A 17,294-nucleotide genomic window follows, 5' to 3' on the forward strand; every position below is an offset into this window, starting at 1 on the left:
AAATTACATAAACAAATGTCAGCATTCATTTTATTATAAAGAGGATTGTGGTAAATAATAAATTTATGAATTGTAGTTAATTCGCTTGTGAAATTAATTATGTTCACTCAACTTTGTAAAAATATGGTAATTTTGAGATAAATTTTAAAAAAATAAATTTTCGTCCATCGAAAATATAACTGGCGCAGTCATTCGGATTCGTGCGGTCGCGATTTTTTCCGCAAAGTGCGAAAAGAAAAAGTATTTTAATAGTACAGCACGAAATATACGTTCATCGAGGGACAGGACTTCAAATTACTGAAGACTTTTGGGAAACCAAGGAAGTAAAGAAAGAAGAATATGAATTTGAAGAAAGAAGAAGACAAGACATGAAAATTTCCTCTGTTATTTTTAATTCTTAGAGACGTAGGAGTTACGTGAAAGAAAATTCCAGAACTTTCTAAAAATTGAAACGCATAACGATCAAATTACATAAGCAAATGTCAGCATTCATTTTGTAATTTTGAGTTTAATAAATTTTTAAAAAATAAAGTTTCGTACATCGAAACTGGCGCAGTAATTCGGATTCGTGCGGTCGCGATTTTTACCGCATAGTGGGAAAAGAAAAAGTATTTTAATACTACAGCACGAAATCTACGTTCATCGAGGGAGAGGACTTCAAATTACTGAAGACTTTTGGGAAACTAAGGAAGTAAAGAAAGAAGAATATGAATTTGAAGAAAGAAGAAGACAAGACATGAAAAAATCCTACGTTATTTTTCATTCTTAGGGACGGAGGAGTTACCTGTAAGAAAATTCTAGAACCTTCTAAAAATTAAAACGCATAATTACATATAAACAAATCATTTATTTTATTATAAAGAGGATTGTGGTGAATAATAAATAATGAATTGTAGTTAATTCGCCTGTGAAATTAATTTCGTTTATTCAACTTTGTAAAAATATAGTAATTTTGAGTTCTATAAATTTTTAAAAAATAAATTTTCGAGCATCGAAAATATAACTAGCAGTTACAAAAAAAATGGATGTGACAGAAATGGAATAAGAAAAAATCTTTTTAAATGAGTCTACATCAAAACAAATAAAAATAATCACAAAGTTCACGTGTAACAAAAACAGTGTTAACCAGTGAAATTGATTTTTAACTGTCAAGGTCAGCAGTCGTACTACAAGCCATGCTAATGAGATGCGATAGAAATGTTTGCAGTTTTTCATTTCCTGTCGACTTTACCCTTATTTCAAAATCTGCATGTTCTAATAGTGATATTAACTAAACAAATTAGTAAAACTTATTCGATTTAGTGTTTTGGATGGGGATACTCAATGCTGAGAAAAATGTCAATTTTGGAAACAACTAAAATCCTGGAATATTTTTCTCACATAAATTTTATAATTATTTTGAGTGCCTTTAATTTTATAATATGGAATAACGCGAATTAAATAGATCACCACCAATTATGAACGTAAAATAATTTCTTTTACACTTATTCACGAATAAATTTATTGGCAAGAACAGACTTTTCCATGGCCAGGAAGCTTTCCAGTCCATAACCCTATTAATGATGTTCCTATCCGTTAGAAGAGGTCTTATTACCATCAATTTCAACAAGGGCGATAAAGCAAAGATCTATCAAGAAAGTTATGTGCACAGTTTTCTGTACACCACAAAATATTTACTTGCAACTTTTTATTCCAATATTCCAGGGTTAATATTGAATCACTATAATCACTATAATGCATCGTCATACACTATACAGCAGATATTTGAATTTTGATGTGGAAGCTAATGTAACAGACATTGAACATCCATCCTATTCACCTGATTTGGTTTTCTTCTACAATCGGAATCAAACGATTAACCGTGTTGATAGTATTTAGATTCGCTAACGTACTTCACACCTTTTTTCTTTTCTCTTAGCAAAGTTTTCTCTATGTTTTCGTAAAAAATCCAGTTGTTTAATTATGGAAATGATAACGGTCACAATTAAATTCATCGTGTGATGAAAACTGCAGATTTGGTTGATCACAAGCAGCTAGCTATTTAACACTCATTGGATATTCTTGTACACACCTCGCCTGTTTAACATTTACTCAATTATTTCAGTGACAATTGAGACGCACGTATCCAAACATCCTGCATTCTATTGTTGAAACATTTTAGCATAAAATTGATCTTATAATGTGGCAAGAACTATTTTTAGTGATGAGATAAGATTAAGCATAATCGTTCATTGAGATTTCCAATTGAAGATAAAATAATAATTTATATAATATATGAAAGATAAATCTCACATATTTTGTATAAGGTATAAGGTTTCTTATTGGAAACGTGGCAATGAAACACCAAAGTACACTAATTTTAATATATTTTCCGAGCTTTCGAATACTAATTTATTCATCCCTAGGGAAATAATTAATTAAGATTTTCGGTGTTTTTGAATTGTATTAATTCTAGTAAAAATTTTAAATTCATGGGTTTCAAAATTTCAAAATCCAATATTCAAATTGTCGACAATTAATCAATATTTCTACCAATGTCAATTTGAATATTGGATTTTGAAACCTATGAATTTAAAATTTTTACAATTTACCAGACGATTAATACATAAGTATTCGAAAGCTCGAAAAATATATTAAAATTAGTCCACTTTGGTGTTTCATTGCCACGTTCCCAATAAGAAAACGCTCATAATATCAGAATTATGAACTAAGGAACTAGGTTCACAGGTTAAACAGCATAATTCTCAGAGAATTCAACCCGTGAAACAAGTTGTTCTCATAGTGGGATTGTGGGATTTTAAATATTTAACAGCTAATCGACCAACCTTTTGAGATGGTTTAGAAGTATACTATATTTGCATGTGAATTGTAACAAAGTTTCTGCCAGCTGGAGTATGAGCGTTTTCTTATTGGGAACGTGGCAATTAAACACCAAAGTGTACTAACTCTAATATATTTCCGAGCTTTCGAATACGTATGTATTCATCGTCTGGGACTGATATTAGGATTTGCATAGGCTTCTCAGCTATTTTGAAATTTCGTTAGAAATTTCAATTTCAAAATGTTTCATTTTATATTTTTGATTCAAACATATCGTTTCAATATAATATATAAACGATATATCTTTTCAAAATAGCTGAGAAGGCTATGCAAAACCTGATACCTGGAGATAGTTAATAGATAAAACTGTGTTTTATTCCTCAAATCCCACGTGGATCATAACGTGTATCAAGTTTCATCTATAGTTATGAATCGACGCAAAAAGTGCACACATAATTTTGCAGGCAGTATATGACAAATGCGTTCTGAACGTCGTCGTCAGTGACGCTGATATAGTCACGTTTGACTTCAATTGCTCAAAAATTTTCGATGGTAAATGATAGTACAGAGTTTTTCTACACAGTGTCTAAAACTTCTTTCAACTGCGTAGGTCTATTGCCATTCAAGAACAAATATTTAATGACAGCTCGATTCTCAATTGTTTCCATTTTTAGAAAAATTTTCACAACTATGCGTCTAAATACAGGTTTTTCATCATAATCGCCAAGTCTGAGCCGAGTGACAGGCTCCGCGATCTTAGCACCTTAAGTGTGGAATTTAGATTAACCAATTATACCATCTGAAAGTTCAGAAATTGGTCATAAAAGGTCAGTTGGTCTTATTAATTGGTCAAAGTTAGAAAAAAAAACTTAGCTAGTACGAGTATATTGGAGTTGGAGTTGGAAAACTTAAATTATAATAAATGTATTTTAGAAATTAACTTTCATGGTAATTTTTTAAGTAAATATATTAGTTCTTATCAATAAAAATTGTATTTAAGTATATAAAATTATAGTAAAAGCTAGTTAACTATCATTCCCTAAATCCCAAGCATGCACTTTGACTTTTAACCCAAGTATTTTAAAAACATATGCTATTCTTTAGTACACTATTACATATTTGATAGTAATACATGTCCAAGTTTCTTTTTTATAAAAGAACATTTCTCCCATTTTATCTGGTTCATAGTAAAAAATTGTGCGTAAGTCTTCAGTGCCCTGATACAATGAAGAGGCCAAAAGCTTGCGCGTTACGACAACGACAACTTATTTAATTTTTTTTATATCAAATTAAACTGACCAAATATTTATATAAGATGACCAATTATCAGCGAAAGTTTCTCGATCGCGCATAGGTATAATTTTTGATTTTTGTTGCGAATGAGGTGCTAAAATGTCTCAATTACCTGGAAAAATTTTACAGCGCTGACCAATTAATAAGACTGATATTCTATGACAAATTTCTGACCTTTCAGTTGGTATAATTGTTTAATCGAAGGGATGCGGAGCCCAAGTGACACGCTACCTCATAGAGCTACCAACTGACCTCACAAAAGCTTCTCATGCTTAAAAGCGATCCTTATTCCAAATTACCTTTTCTACTCAAACATTAGTTCTTGAGATTGTCCATTTCGTCAAGTACTTTCACAGTTTTTGTTTGATTCTTATTGTAAATGTCCCCTTTTCAGTAAGCTCTTAAACTATTAACAGTTATAATCATTTAAAATGAAATCGTGATTAAAAATTATTGCGCCACTAAAATGTTAGGTGTTCTAATAAATTTAATTGAAATGAATTAATTTAATTCTATAAATTGAAGCCTGCAATAATCTATAGTGACGTGATACTTATTACTTATAAAAATATAACGTAATCACCTGGCGCAACTTGTTATTTCCCATACGGAAGAGAACGTGTCTATTAATGATGTACTGTTTTTTTTACGTTTGGAGATAATAGAAGCGATTCACTGTACCGTAAAAATACACGGACTTCAACTTGTTTTGAATATATATAAACAATGCCATTATCCTTGGAAGTAATCGGTACTTATTTTCAAATAATTTCATACCCAATAAAAATTATTTCAATAAGGCTTTGTGGAAGGATTGATTCGGGATTAGATAGAGTACGTTTCAGCTAAATAAGAATCCTTACAAAGAACGAGTTTTTTACAACGCGATTCGGTTTTGATGGGAATTTAAAACTCAACCTACAAAAACTTCTGATTTATTACTTTCGTGCGGTAATTTATAATTTTATAGGTTTTCTTTGATTAAAGTCATTAATTAAGTTGTACAGTATATTTAAAGTGTTGTAATAATTATTATTGAGCATGTATCAGCGATTTATCGAAACACACATTTTGTGTGTCAAGACTGCCACAAGTTGAAAAGACCGACGCTGGAAATCCTTGTAAACTCGCGGCTAAGCTCGAAGTGGAGATGATCGTGGGTTTACGACTAACAGGTAAGCGTTTATGTGACTACTAAGAGAACAATTCACCTCAATTATATAAAAATATTAGCACTACCTAGAAAATCTAATTCCCAAATAATTACCATTTCAAATAAACGCCCCGTACATTCATAACACCCCTAAAATCGATTCCAATTGTTGATATAGCGTCCCTTTTTATAGTGCTACTTAAGTTTTGAGATATGGCAACACCGATGTAAATATGTCAAATCTGACAGTATGTCGATCAACTCGCTTCGACTTTTGGTGATGAAGCACCATTTCGAGCCCTCGAGTTTCGCTAGATTTCCAAATTTAATCGTAGTTGTACTTCGCTACAGAATGAATTTTGTGAGGGTCATCCACAATCGATAGAAAACATCGATGCTGTGCGTAAATTGTGATTGCAATATGGTCATGTGACACACCGTGAAATGGAGGCATTAATTCCACACATGCATTCAATATTGCATGTACGTTTGGCTGTCAATATTTGACAAACGCTAAAAAAAACTCGTGTCGATTGTTGCAAAGGAATTAGAGAAACGTAGAATAGTCAATGGGAATGGTACATCTGCATTTGTTTGCCAAAAATCAGGGAAACCAATCGCAGAATACGAATCCTTCACCACCACTACAATACGAGCTCCAACACATCAATTCAAACAAAAACAATACCTTAATTGGAATGGAAAGAATGCTTCGACAATTGGTGGAAACGCATGCAAGATATTCACGGAGTCCAGTGATAACTTAAAAAATATATATATTTTTTAATTTTTATGTTTTATGTTGGATAGTGCACATCTAGAACTATCGTCGTCATTTCTAAACTTTAATATGAATGTTATATGAAGTTGGACAAGAAATTTTTTTAATCAATCAAATAGCGAATTCATATTTGAATATCATCGACCATTTCACATAATCTGGTATTAATATCTTAATTGGTCAGTTTACAATTTAATGGATAAAATATATTTTCGTAAATACTCACTGTGGATTTAAAAGTATTCCAAATGTCCAAATTCTTCAAAACTATTTTTAATCTGTACGTCCACATGTTTACCGGTTTAAATTTTTTTATATATTCCGGTGGACGAGGAGAATTGTAGTGAAAATTCATAAATTTCCCGTTTTCATATTCTCTGTACATATCGGTACATGTCGGAATGGACAAACGCAAATAAAGAAAGCGCAGTGCTACTATTTATTGCATGTATATGTATAATAAACTGAACTGGCGCGTATCCACCTGATTACTAAATTTTTTTAACATTGAACGTACTCTTTATTCGAAAATTAGCGATGTGTAAAAAACAGGTGCTTGCATTCAATTAATAAAGAGTATACACTATTCAACAATTGAAGTGGACAATAGAAACTTTCAAAATGAATTTTCGAAGTCGCATGAAATGAAACCTCATTCAAAATAGAAGAACTTTTTCACGACAATGATATATTCACCAATTTGTGGCTTTTGATTGTGTCATTCATACTGGAGGAATTGAAAATGTTACCTCTTAAGCTTTCCCCAAATAGAGGTTAGCGATGCTCATAGGAGGATAGTCCCAGAAATACCTGGCTGACCTAGAGAAAGCACACAATCTATAAAGCATATGTTTCAAGTTTGAAAACGCCACGTTGTTTAGTATGTTGTTTGGCAGTCGTCAATAGCGAACGTTTTCAGTGAATTTGTAAACGTGGAAAAAATTGGTCATCGTTATGTGTATAAAAGTTGAACTAGATTCTACTCTGGATAAAACTACTTCTTCGTTATCAACAGTAAAATATTGGGTAACAGAGGCCGTACGATCTGCCAAGACCGGCATCGCGGTGTCGACCAAATGAGGTGATGACTCTAGAAATGTTGAAGAAAGGTAATCCACAAATCGGTACTGGATGATGGTCGACTGAAAGTGGGCGAGCTAGCAGACATCGTAGCCATTTCAAAAAGTGCGGTACATCGCGTATTAACTGAAAATTTGTTCCTGAGAAAACTGTGCGCAAGATGATTGCCGCGTTTGCTCACAATGGAATAGAAACAGAAACCATGGGTTGAAACGTGGATGCATCACTCTACACCAGAAACAAAAGAGCAATCAAAATAATGGACCGAAAAGGGAGAACCAGCTTCAAATAATGCAAAGACCGTTCCATCTGCAAGCGTCGGTTTTTTGGGAGGCGCGTGGAAAAATTTCAATTGACTATCTTGAAAAAGGAAAAACTAGAAACGTCGAGTATTATACGAACTTGCAACGTTTGAGAGAAAAAATCAAGCAACAATGGCCGCATTCGACTAAGAAGAATGTGTTGTTTCATCAGTACATATCTGAATTTTTTTTGTAACCTCCAGGTTAAGAAAATAATCTATAGAATTCTAGAATTCTTCTTCTTCCACAACTTCAACAGACTCAAAGCTTGTTCTTTTTCTAATAAGTTTGAATCATTTTCAATCGCATTCAAAGTGTCAATACAAATATTTTTGCGAACTTCTTGTTGTTCAGTTACGAGGATTTGAATTACCAGTTTTGAACACTTTTTTCGCACATTCAAATTTTCATCTAAAATTTGCTTTGTCAATTCATAAAGATTCACAAATCGCACTAATTCTTAGTCGACGGTCATATCGAACATGATTACCGACTTTTTCGTGGAAAGGCAGCTAAAAAACACGTTGACGCGACAAACATTCATTGCCATACACTCGTTATAATAAATTTTAAGTTTCAGTTGCAGTTTTTCAAGTTTCATGTGAAATTTCACAAAAATCCGTAGTTCTGTTTTTACGTCGATCATTAATACGGCAAAACCAAAAACAGCCCCTATACAAACGAATGCAGTTGGGAGCAATTCTCACTTGTTATTTATGTTGTCTTCGATATAAATGCGGTTGATTCCTGTCTTTTAGTTTTGTCACAGCTGTGATTTTACCAGTTTCGCTTGCCGAAAATCAACGAAATAAGTGTCTTATGTAACAATCCAGTTTTCGAAGCAAACCAATTTGTTGTACATTTACCATTTTAATCATTAAAAATTGAAATTTTGGCAAAATATGAGAATGAATGTTTTTTGAATTTTGTGGACATTAGAACTCAAAATCTACGTGACCGATATTTATGAGAATTTAAATACTACTTCTAAACATAAACCAACAGTATTAATCAGGATTAGATTTTTTCACTTGCTGCATAAATTTTTTGTTGTGAGGTTAACCATGAAACAACTTTTTTCGAGATACCTCCCAAGTATTTTTTATTGAAAATTACTAATGTACTTCAAACCTTCTAATATTAATTTCAGAAGACAGTTATGCGAGGAACAATCACTCTTATCAAATTAAGAAATGAAAAATAATGTTTACTCTCCGTATAAAATTCTGTAAACAAACCGTCAGTCCACGTGGACTCAACATCTCCAATGTTTACCAATAAAAACATCGTAAACATAAATGCATTTCTATTAGCCGGAAGATATCGGAAGGCCAATGTACACAATTTCTTCGGAATATTTCAGCCAGACAGTCTGCGGTAAGCAGTAACGTGGCTAGGTGAGATTAATTTAATTCATAAATTTCTTTAAATAAATAGAAATTCTTTAAACCAAGGGCGAATGAGGCCAATGAAATTGCACAGTATAATGAGAATAAAGACAGGTATGAATTTAATAATAAATATTTAGGTACACAGAAAGTTATTTTAAATCAATTCGAATGTTTGAGTAGTCACGAAAGGGGTTGCTGTGGATCATTTATAGAACCGAAGAACAAGTGAAGAAAAACTGAAAGCAGTTGACGAAGCTACTCGAGAAGAAACATCGCGTCAAGTTTTGTCATTATGTGGTTTTAAACAGAAAAAACTGAATAAAGGGATGGCAATAACCGAATCGTCAAGGATAGTTCGATAACGGCAAGATTATTTGCGCCAGCTAAAAGACTACCGAAGTTCTAAAAGACGAATGGGGTACAAAAAGGACTCAGTTCACGTCTGTTACCCTGTTTAAACCAAACGCTCTTACAGGCAGGTACATTTTACTCGTCTATTTACGTTTTACAATTTAATATTCACTTGCAGCAAGTTAACGAGATATAATAATGATAATGATAGATATATTAAATTAATCAATATTGCTTATATCACTATAGAAAAAATAATGAATATATTCACTTTTTCCCTTAAAAAACCTCCCCTCGTTTTTAATAATAAAGATATTCATTCATCATATGTATTGGGCATTATATATTTCAAACAGTCAGATTTTTATTGAAGTTAATATATTAAGCAGGCGTTGGGGTCAATTAATATGATACGATCTAAATTTTTTTCATTTATTACCACAATTACTTGAGTTAAATAAAAATTACAGGTTACTAATAAGTTTAACTGTATTGGCAAAGAAAATTGTTGTCTTAGTTTATATTACATTTTGCCGGATAGGATATATTCCGATTATATACAAGGTGATGAATCCTAAGCTCCAGATCCCATTCCTATTTAGTTGCTCATTCTGCCACTTCATTTTCTAGAATTCTCTCGACATGATCTCTCCAGTTCTGTTTATATTCTGTAAACCATCTCACCACATGCTGAATTTTTAGATCTCCTTAATATACTGACTTCTCATTTTATCTCTAAAACTCATTCTCGTATGTTTTTCTCGCTGAAGCTTCGGCTCTTGTTTTCGTTAATGATTCGTCTTCTGCGATTGGTTTCCCTGATTTTTTCTAACACTAGGTACTGGTGTACCTTTGAAAATTGAACGTTCTACGTTGCTGTAATTGAACTACATGTCCAGTTATTACGGAAAAATAGACGACCATTTGGATAATGGTTTAAAGACTATTTTTATTGGCAGAAGTCTTCTCTTCATCGTATTAAGACTTAACCGATCCAAAAATTTGTTATTTTAGTATAGTACTAGCGAATAAACTTATTTATGTTGGTGTATGAAGTGTCAAAAACAAATCATAATAAAAAATTGAAGCTCTTATACGGCTTTGACCAGGTCTTCTTGAGTTACTCCCCGTAGCATCAAAATTGGTTGGCGATCCAAATGGCTATTGTCCCACGAGAAACCGCAGCTCTGGAAATTTCTGTAGACGTCTGTCCCATCCGTTTTCCTTCAATCTTCCCTTCTATTATCTCTCATTATATGTCCTAAGTACTGCAACTTTCTCTCCTTGATTGTCGTGAGAAGTTAGCCATTTACTGTGGGACCTCTATGTTTGTCTTATGTTTGTAGGCTTACATTTCCAAAGTATCAATTTTCTTCTCTAAGGCTGTATCCATGCGCCCAACTTAAGCGCCTTTGAAAACTTGAAAAAATGTAATCAAACCATATTAAAAAAATTTCAATTTGGTATCAAAGAATGATAACTATTAATAACATTTCACTAAGGATAAGAAATATATTATGATAAAAACCGAGACATCAAACTTATTTGTTTCATGAGTATTTTCCAAATTATTTGTGTTAGTTTCGGTGTGCATTGTACATTTACTAGTGATGCTTCAATATTGACCAAGAATTTCACTTTAACTATAATATCTTCCTCATAAGAATAGGAAATTACTTCAAAACGTGGATATCCTGTATTCAATAACTTTCATTTGAAAATAAACTGATTATTTAGAGAATTCTGATCAATTATCAATACCATTAAATACGCAAACGAGGACAATATTCGAAAGAGTTCATCGAGATATGTTTGTTGTTGTATTTCAGCATTAAATGATCTACGGATGGAAAATACATATTATTTACTGAAAGATGTCACAAGAGGACTATATGATCTGCTTTAAGAATAAAATAGATTTTTTATTGCAAATGATGATGAGTCATTGAAAACGATAAAGTTGAGTATGAAGACGAAACTGAAACGGATGATGATGAGGATCACGTTGAGACAACAGAGAAAAACTCCGATACCTGTCAAGAGAACTTTGATTCTGAAGATAAATACGTTTGACTATGTCTAACATCTATTATTTTTTAAACAGCAGGCAAAGTTACTCAATAAAGAGAAACCATGTTGGTAAGTCTTCCAAGTGTTATAAGGTCTGGCAGAGATGTAAATGCGTGATACAAAATCCACCAACCGAAGTCACATTACCTTGAAAAGATAGTGGGATAGACTTGATCGATCTTGTTAACCTACAACCTCGACAGGTAATGATGCTACGTCATAGGAAATCAGAAACCTCAGCACTAAATTGTATTATATTCAATCTAACTTGAAGATAGTATTAGACTCTGAGAAGCTGGAGCAATGATTACGAAAGGCACCACTCGGTAGACATTATCACGATCTGAATCAGCCAAATGTTGACAAAGAAGCTTCAAACAGATGATTTACTAGCGAAAATCTCTTTCAAAAGAACAAAGGCTTTATGATGGATATTCAGGGTCAATTTATTAACACTAATAACTACAAGAAAAATGTTATTGAGGATCCGAACACTCATTCCGACAAAAGTAGAAAGTGTCAACAAGCGATCCCATAGGACTACAATACAAACTCAAAAAGGAGCAGAGAAGTTAAATTAAGGACCTGTAGATCGAAATACAGAGAATGTGGAATCTTAAAACGAAAGTAGCACCTATGTATCATCATAAGAGCAATTGGGTTAATATCAACGACACTTCCAACACCTGGAGAAGTCCAGGGAAAACACAACTTCCTCCAAATGCAGAAAGTAGTGATACTGAGAACGGAAAGTGCTATGAAAATACGGAAAATTCATCGAACCAAGCAGCACCTAAGTGTAGGGTGTTACAAGTACAGGGTTATTCTAAATGATGGACCCATTTTTAAAAATTCGTATTTATTAATGTACAAATGCTACATAAATAATTTTTATACCAATGAAAAGAGGAAGTTTCAAAGTTTTTTTTGATGTATTACAAGTGTTCAATGTGGCCTTCAGCTGCTACACGGCAAACATCTACGCGTCATCTGTGTATGTGTGTGTGTCATCCTTCTTCATTTCTAGCACTTTACCGCAAAATTCGAGACGCTTCTCTTTGTCATTAAGGTTGAGAGTATGGACAAGTTGTACACGATTGGGCTTGTACATTAAACGCTGTCTCAGAACTTTCCATTCAGTTGGTTAGGGTATTCCAAGTCTTACTTGGGCTGCGAACAAAACTGTCTTCTATCCATCTGACATCATCTTCTGACACACGCGGTCGGTCTGTGCTTTTTCCTTTACACACACTTCCAGTCTCTTTATTAAATTGATTAAACCAACGAGTAATGCTTTTTCTAGTTGGTGGTTTAATACCAAATTCAGCACGAAATGCCCGCTGTACTACAATTTGCGAACTCAATAACACAGAACACTTGTGCTCCACAGTCACCATCTTACTCACAACTGGCAATGACTACACTTAAACATTAAAAAAAACTTTGAAACTCTCCCTTTTTATTGGTATAAAAACTATTCATGTAGCATTTGTACTTTAATAAATACGAATTTTTAAAAATGGATCCATCAATTAGAATAACCCTGTATAATGTTAAATTAAGAACGAATTAACTTGGAACCTACAGGAACGGTAATATTGTACGTAGAGTTACCAATTCAATCGCTCTGATTTTAATACATCAGTAGCAATTTTACAAAATAATGTTACCAGGGTACTTATGATAATAGCTATTCCAATTTATGTCAATCCTAGAAAGCTATAAATCGCATTACGTTCCAATGATTTCATGTATACTTAGTCTATTTATACTTTTGATATACGATTTCAATTTACAATGAGTTGTAAGATCTGCGTTATAAGTAAGTATAGCGCGCGGACTTTTCGTTTTTTCTGGACAGGTAAATGTTTTTCACATACATTTTAAGCCAGTATTTATCTTTAGAATTCTTGTACTAACAATAAATAATACATTTTACTGTAAGTATGTGAAAATGAATAAACAAACAAAAATTCTTTGACTGTCTTTATAAAAGCGGAAATACCGAGATAAAAAAATGAGATCCATTAGTTGCATACCTTAGAAATAAATCGTTTGTCTAAATAGGGAGCTTCTTAAAACAGAATGTATCATATCAGAAAAAAATATTTAAATAAAAATATATGATATGACTGAAATATTTCTGCATTATTCTCTCATTCGAAATTATTTCTGTCATGTGTTTATGGTTTTTCTTAATGGACAAAAACTTATTATATAAGATCGACATTTTTTTACTGGTGATTTTCTATTACTTTTTTTAATGTCGCTGAGTACGTACATAAAATTGAAAACTTGTAATTTTAATTCTTAAAACAACTGATTTTGAATTTCAAGTTCACATAATTTGAGAAAATATGTTCCAACCAATCTATTGGGGCATGCTTAATTAGATAAATACCTAGCCACTTGAGATGAGAGAAAATGCAGATGTCTACCTAATAACCAGGCTTAGGACTCCTATTAGTATTCGTAGATTGTTCTTACTGAGGTTTATACATTCTGCAGATCTTCATTGGTTTTAGTTTCCCAGAAGAATCTTTGCCTGTCCCCAATTCTGGTAGGTTGTCCCAACGATTGGTTTTGTTCCCATCTACCTTCTTTTCCAGTACTTTTTCCATTGTTTTGTACCTAATACCTCATAAGGTTTCAGGTCCCATAAAGGGCTTTCCTTCACTCTGCTGTCTCCCACTTATTTCTACAGATTAATATTAAGGCAATTTTTTTTCAAAGTTGAATTTTTTCGATGCATTGGTCATTGGTTTGGTCATTATTTAGGAACGATTTTTCTTGGGTGATATAAGTGATGTTTTTTCTACCTTTCTTTCCAGTAGAAAGGTAGAAAGAGTGCAGCTGTTAGGCATGATGCCATGACCGCGGTTGTACCTTTAAGAGATAGTTCCTCGTGGAATTCAGACTATTTCCTAGTACCCCAAACCACTGTCCCATACATGATAATTTTCACAGTAGAATCTTTGGGTTACAGCCCCAATTTCTCCCCGCAAAGTTTCTACACACCATCGGGGTTTTTGTGGCTTTAATGATTATCTCTTTTTCGTATTGGTTCCAGAGAAATTCACTATCTACTGTGATTTCCAGATATTCCCCCTCTGTCTCCACTCAATTAATTGTCTTGTCTTAGATTTTGTCGACATTTTCATTGGTTCTTGCAGTTGAAACCTTCGCTGCGTGATTTATATTCAATCTATTCTCAATATGCCTTAAATCATAGAAATGCCTAGGTATTTGACGAATTAATTGTTCCGAAGACCTGATGGAGTCTTCTGATCGAGGCTTCTGTTGTTCTGTGTCCAAGTCTGAGGTAAAATCTAAGACAACGTTGCTTTGAATTGATGTCACTCATTTGTAAAACGCATTTTTCACAACCTCTTGACTCGATCAGGTTCAAATTCGTACTATATCTGTCGCCGAACCAAGTCGCGTTTGCCAGAAAATTAATCATTAGGAATGGATATTATTTGATGATAAATATGATGGTCCACAAAGTCCAGAAAATCTAGAGATTAAAATTACGATTAGGCTGCAATCACATGGACTCTGAAGAGCAGCAGGGTATGGGCAGATGATTATAAATAACAATAGGAGCCTCGAAGAAGTGCTAACCTTAGGGTATGCTTTTGGTATACAGATGGGTACAAGACACAACTGGGACCATGACAAGCTTTTGGTGGCCATAGGACGAGAACGGGGGAGACTCTAAGGTCAGGCTCCCTAGGTTCAATCTTTTAAGCTTAAGCAGAGATTTACGCGTTTTGCGTAAGCTGGACACATAATCGACCAAAAGAACTGGAACAAACACATCTATATCTGCTAAGACAACCAACAAGTTCAAGGCTGGGTTGACAATAAATGGCCAAGGCTGGGATACCCAGGCTTTGGACAAGCTTGAGTAATCATGAGTATGGCTAGGGTACTAGCTAGGATACCCAGCCTTGGCCCGAGCTTGAGTAAACATTGGTATGGCCGAAGCTGAGTTAAGTAGCCTGGCTTAGGCTTGTGCTAATAAAGGTACGCCGAAGCTAGGCTTCACTGGACTGGCCCAGGCTTGGCCACTTTGTCAACTCTGGGGTGTCCTGTATGGGAAGTTCTTTTCTACTAGAAAATTTTATTCCCAAATTTGTTTTCCCTGTGCCCCTGCAAAGTGGATTTCGCTCCAGTATAATATTACACATCAACAATGAATTATTGTTTTAAGAACAGGTTATTACGATGAAAATTTAGAAATCGATCTCAATAATGAAGATTCGTCGAATATGCTCTGAAAAAACAAAAATTGTGGCTCCTTAAATGCTAAGCAAAATGTAGTAAAAGGCTCAATAACGAATAGGCTCATTGTTCGAGGTCTCTAGTTACCATATCTTCTATTTGTAATGCTCAAAACCTCAAAAATCTACCCCCGTCCCCTCCTATGGCGAATTTCAGGGGACTCCCGATCTCTAAAATTTTCTTTTGGCATCACTGCCCAACATACCAATTTTCATGCTTCTATCATTATTTGCCACTTTTTCTTTAAAATTCACTTTTTGCCACTACACTATTAGTAATATATATTTTATGTACTTATAATTAAAATTCCCCGCTTAACACATTCATTTATTTTGCAAATAATTTTGAGTTACTATCAATATTTACCAATGGAAAAAATATCACTCACCTGCTCAATTTTAGTTGGAACTAATCTGGACGTAGATCCCATCTCGTTGATTTCCGAAGTGTATTCAGATCCCGATGCAACAGACATGGTTCCGCTCCCCTTAACGACCTCATATATATTATTAGGTTCCGTTGAGCCTCTACTACCGACTGACATCCGTGACATACTGGACGTATCGTATTTTGGAGGTGTGTATAATCGTAAATCGATATCATTTTGAAAATTTCCTTCTACAGGTAAATCGTTGTATGTTTTAATGGCTCGCAACGATGGCGAATGGCGGATGTGTTTGAATTTAATGTTTTCGAAATCGATACCCGTTCTAGGTATTGTCTGAAAATAAATGAATATCTTCATACAAATATTGAAATGGATATAATTCACTAATTATATTGAGAAATTTTTGAGTTTGTGCAATTGGCAACTAGACCAAGATAGAAGAAATAAATAAATAGACTCTCCTGGAAATTATTTAGAAGAAATACTGTAAATAAGCCGCATGCTACTAACAAAATTATTTACAAATAAAAAGCAAACAAGTTCCGCCATTTGTAAGAAATGTGCAAAGCGCCGCCCGAAATATTTATAATTCACTAATTATATTGACAAATTTTTGAGTTTGTGCAATTGGCAACTAGACCAAAATAGAAGAAATAAATAAATAGACTCTCCTGGAAATTATTTAGAAGAAATACTGTAAATAAGCCGCATGCTACTAACAAAATTATATATATAAATAAACATCAAACAAGTTCCGCCATTTGTAAGAAATGTGCAAAGCGCCGCCCGAAATATTTATAATTCACTAATTATATTGAGAAATTTTTAAGTTTGTGCAATTGGCAACTAGACCAAGATAGAAGAAATAAATAAATAGACTCTCCTGGAAATTATTTAGAAGCAATACTGTAAATAAGCCGCCTGCTACTAACAAAATTATTTACAAATAAACAGCAAACAAGTTCCGCCATTTGTAAGAAATGTGGAAACGCCGCCCGAAATATTGAAATGGATATAATTCACTAATCATATTGAGAAATTTTTGAGTTTGTGCAATTGGCAACTAAATCAAGATAGAAGAAATAAATAAACAGACTTTCTTAGAAATATATATAATATATACAAGTAAACTTACAATAAACACGAGTTCTGCCATTTATAAAAAACGCTAAAGCGCTGCCTGAAAAGCAACGCGCGAATTCGCCGATTTTTTAAAATTTCATAGTAGCCGGACAGGGCCGGCCTATGGAAGAATTTTGCGAATTTGTTGATGGAGTTTTATTTCTTTCATTGTATTGATGATTATTTTTTGAATATTAAAATGTCTGTTCCGTGTAATCTGCGTCATATTTATTATATGTAACATTACTTTTATTTT

General features: G+C 33.4%; 1 protein-coding gene across 2 annotated transcripts in view; it reads right to left on the reverse strand.

The window, feature by feature from the left end:
* Positions 1-17,294, reverse strand: part of LOC130902317 (sodium-dependent nutrient amino acid transporter 1-like) — a 68,209-nt gene that overhangs the window by 42,872 nt on the left and 8,043 nt on the right. Inside the window, exon 2 of one of the 2 annotated variants that reach the window (XM_057814376.1) lies at positions 15,917-16,249. In XM_057814376.1, coding sequence (XP_057670359.1) covers positions 15,917-16,249 — 333 coding nt within the window. Of the gene's footprint in view, positions 1-6,273; positions 6,556-15,916; positions 16,250-17,294 lie in introns of those variants that run through there. The other variant, XM_057814378.1, reaches the window with a different exon arrangement.

This window comes from Diorhabda carinulata, chromosome X, assembly GCF_026250575.1.
Source record: "Diorhabda carinulata isolate Delta chromosome X, icDioCari1.1, whole genome shotgun sequence".
In the NCBI taxonomy this organism is placed as follows: Eukaryota; Metazoa; Arthropoda; class Insecta; order Coleoptera; family Chrysomelidae; genus Diorhabda; species Diorhabda carinulata.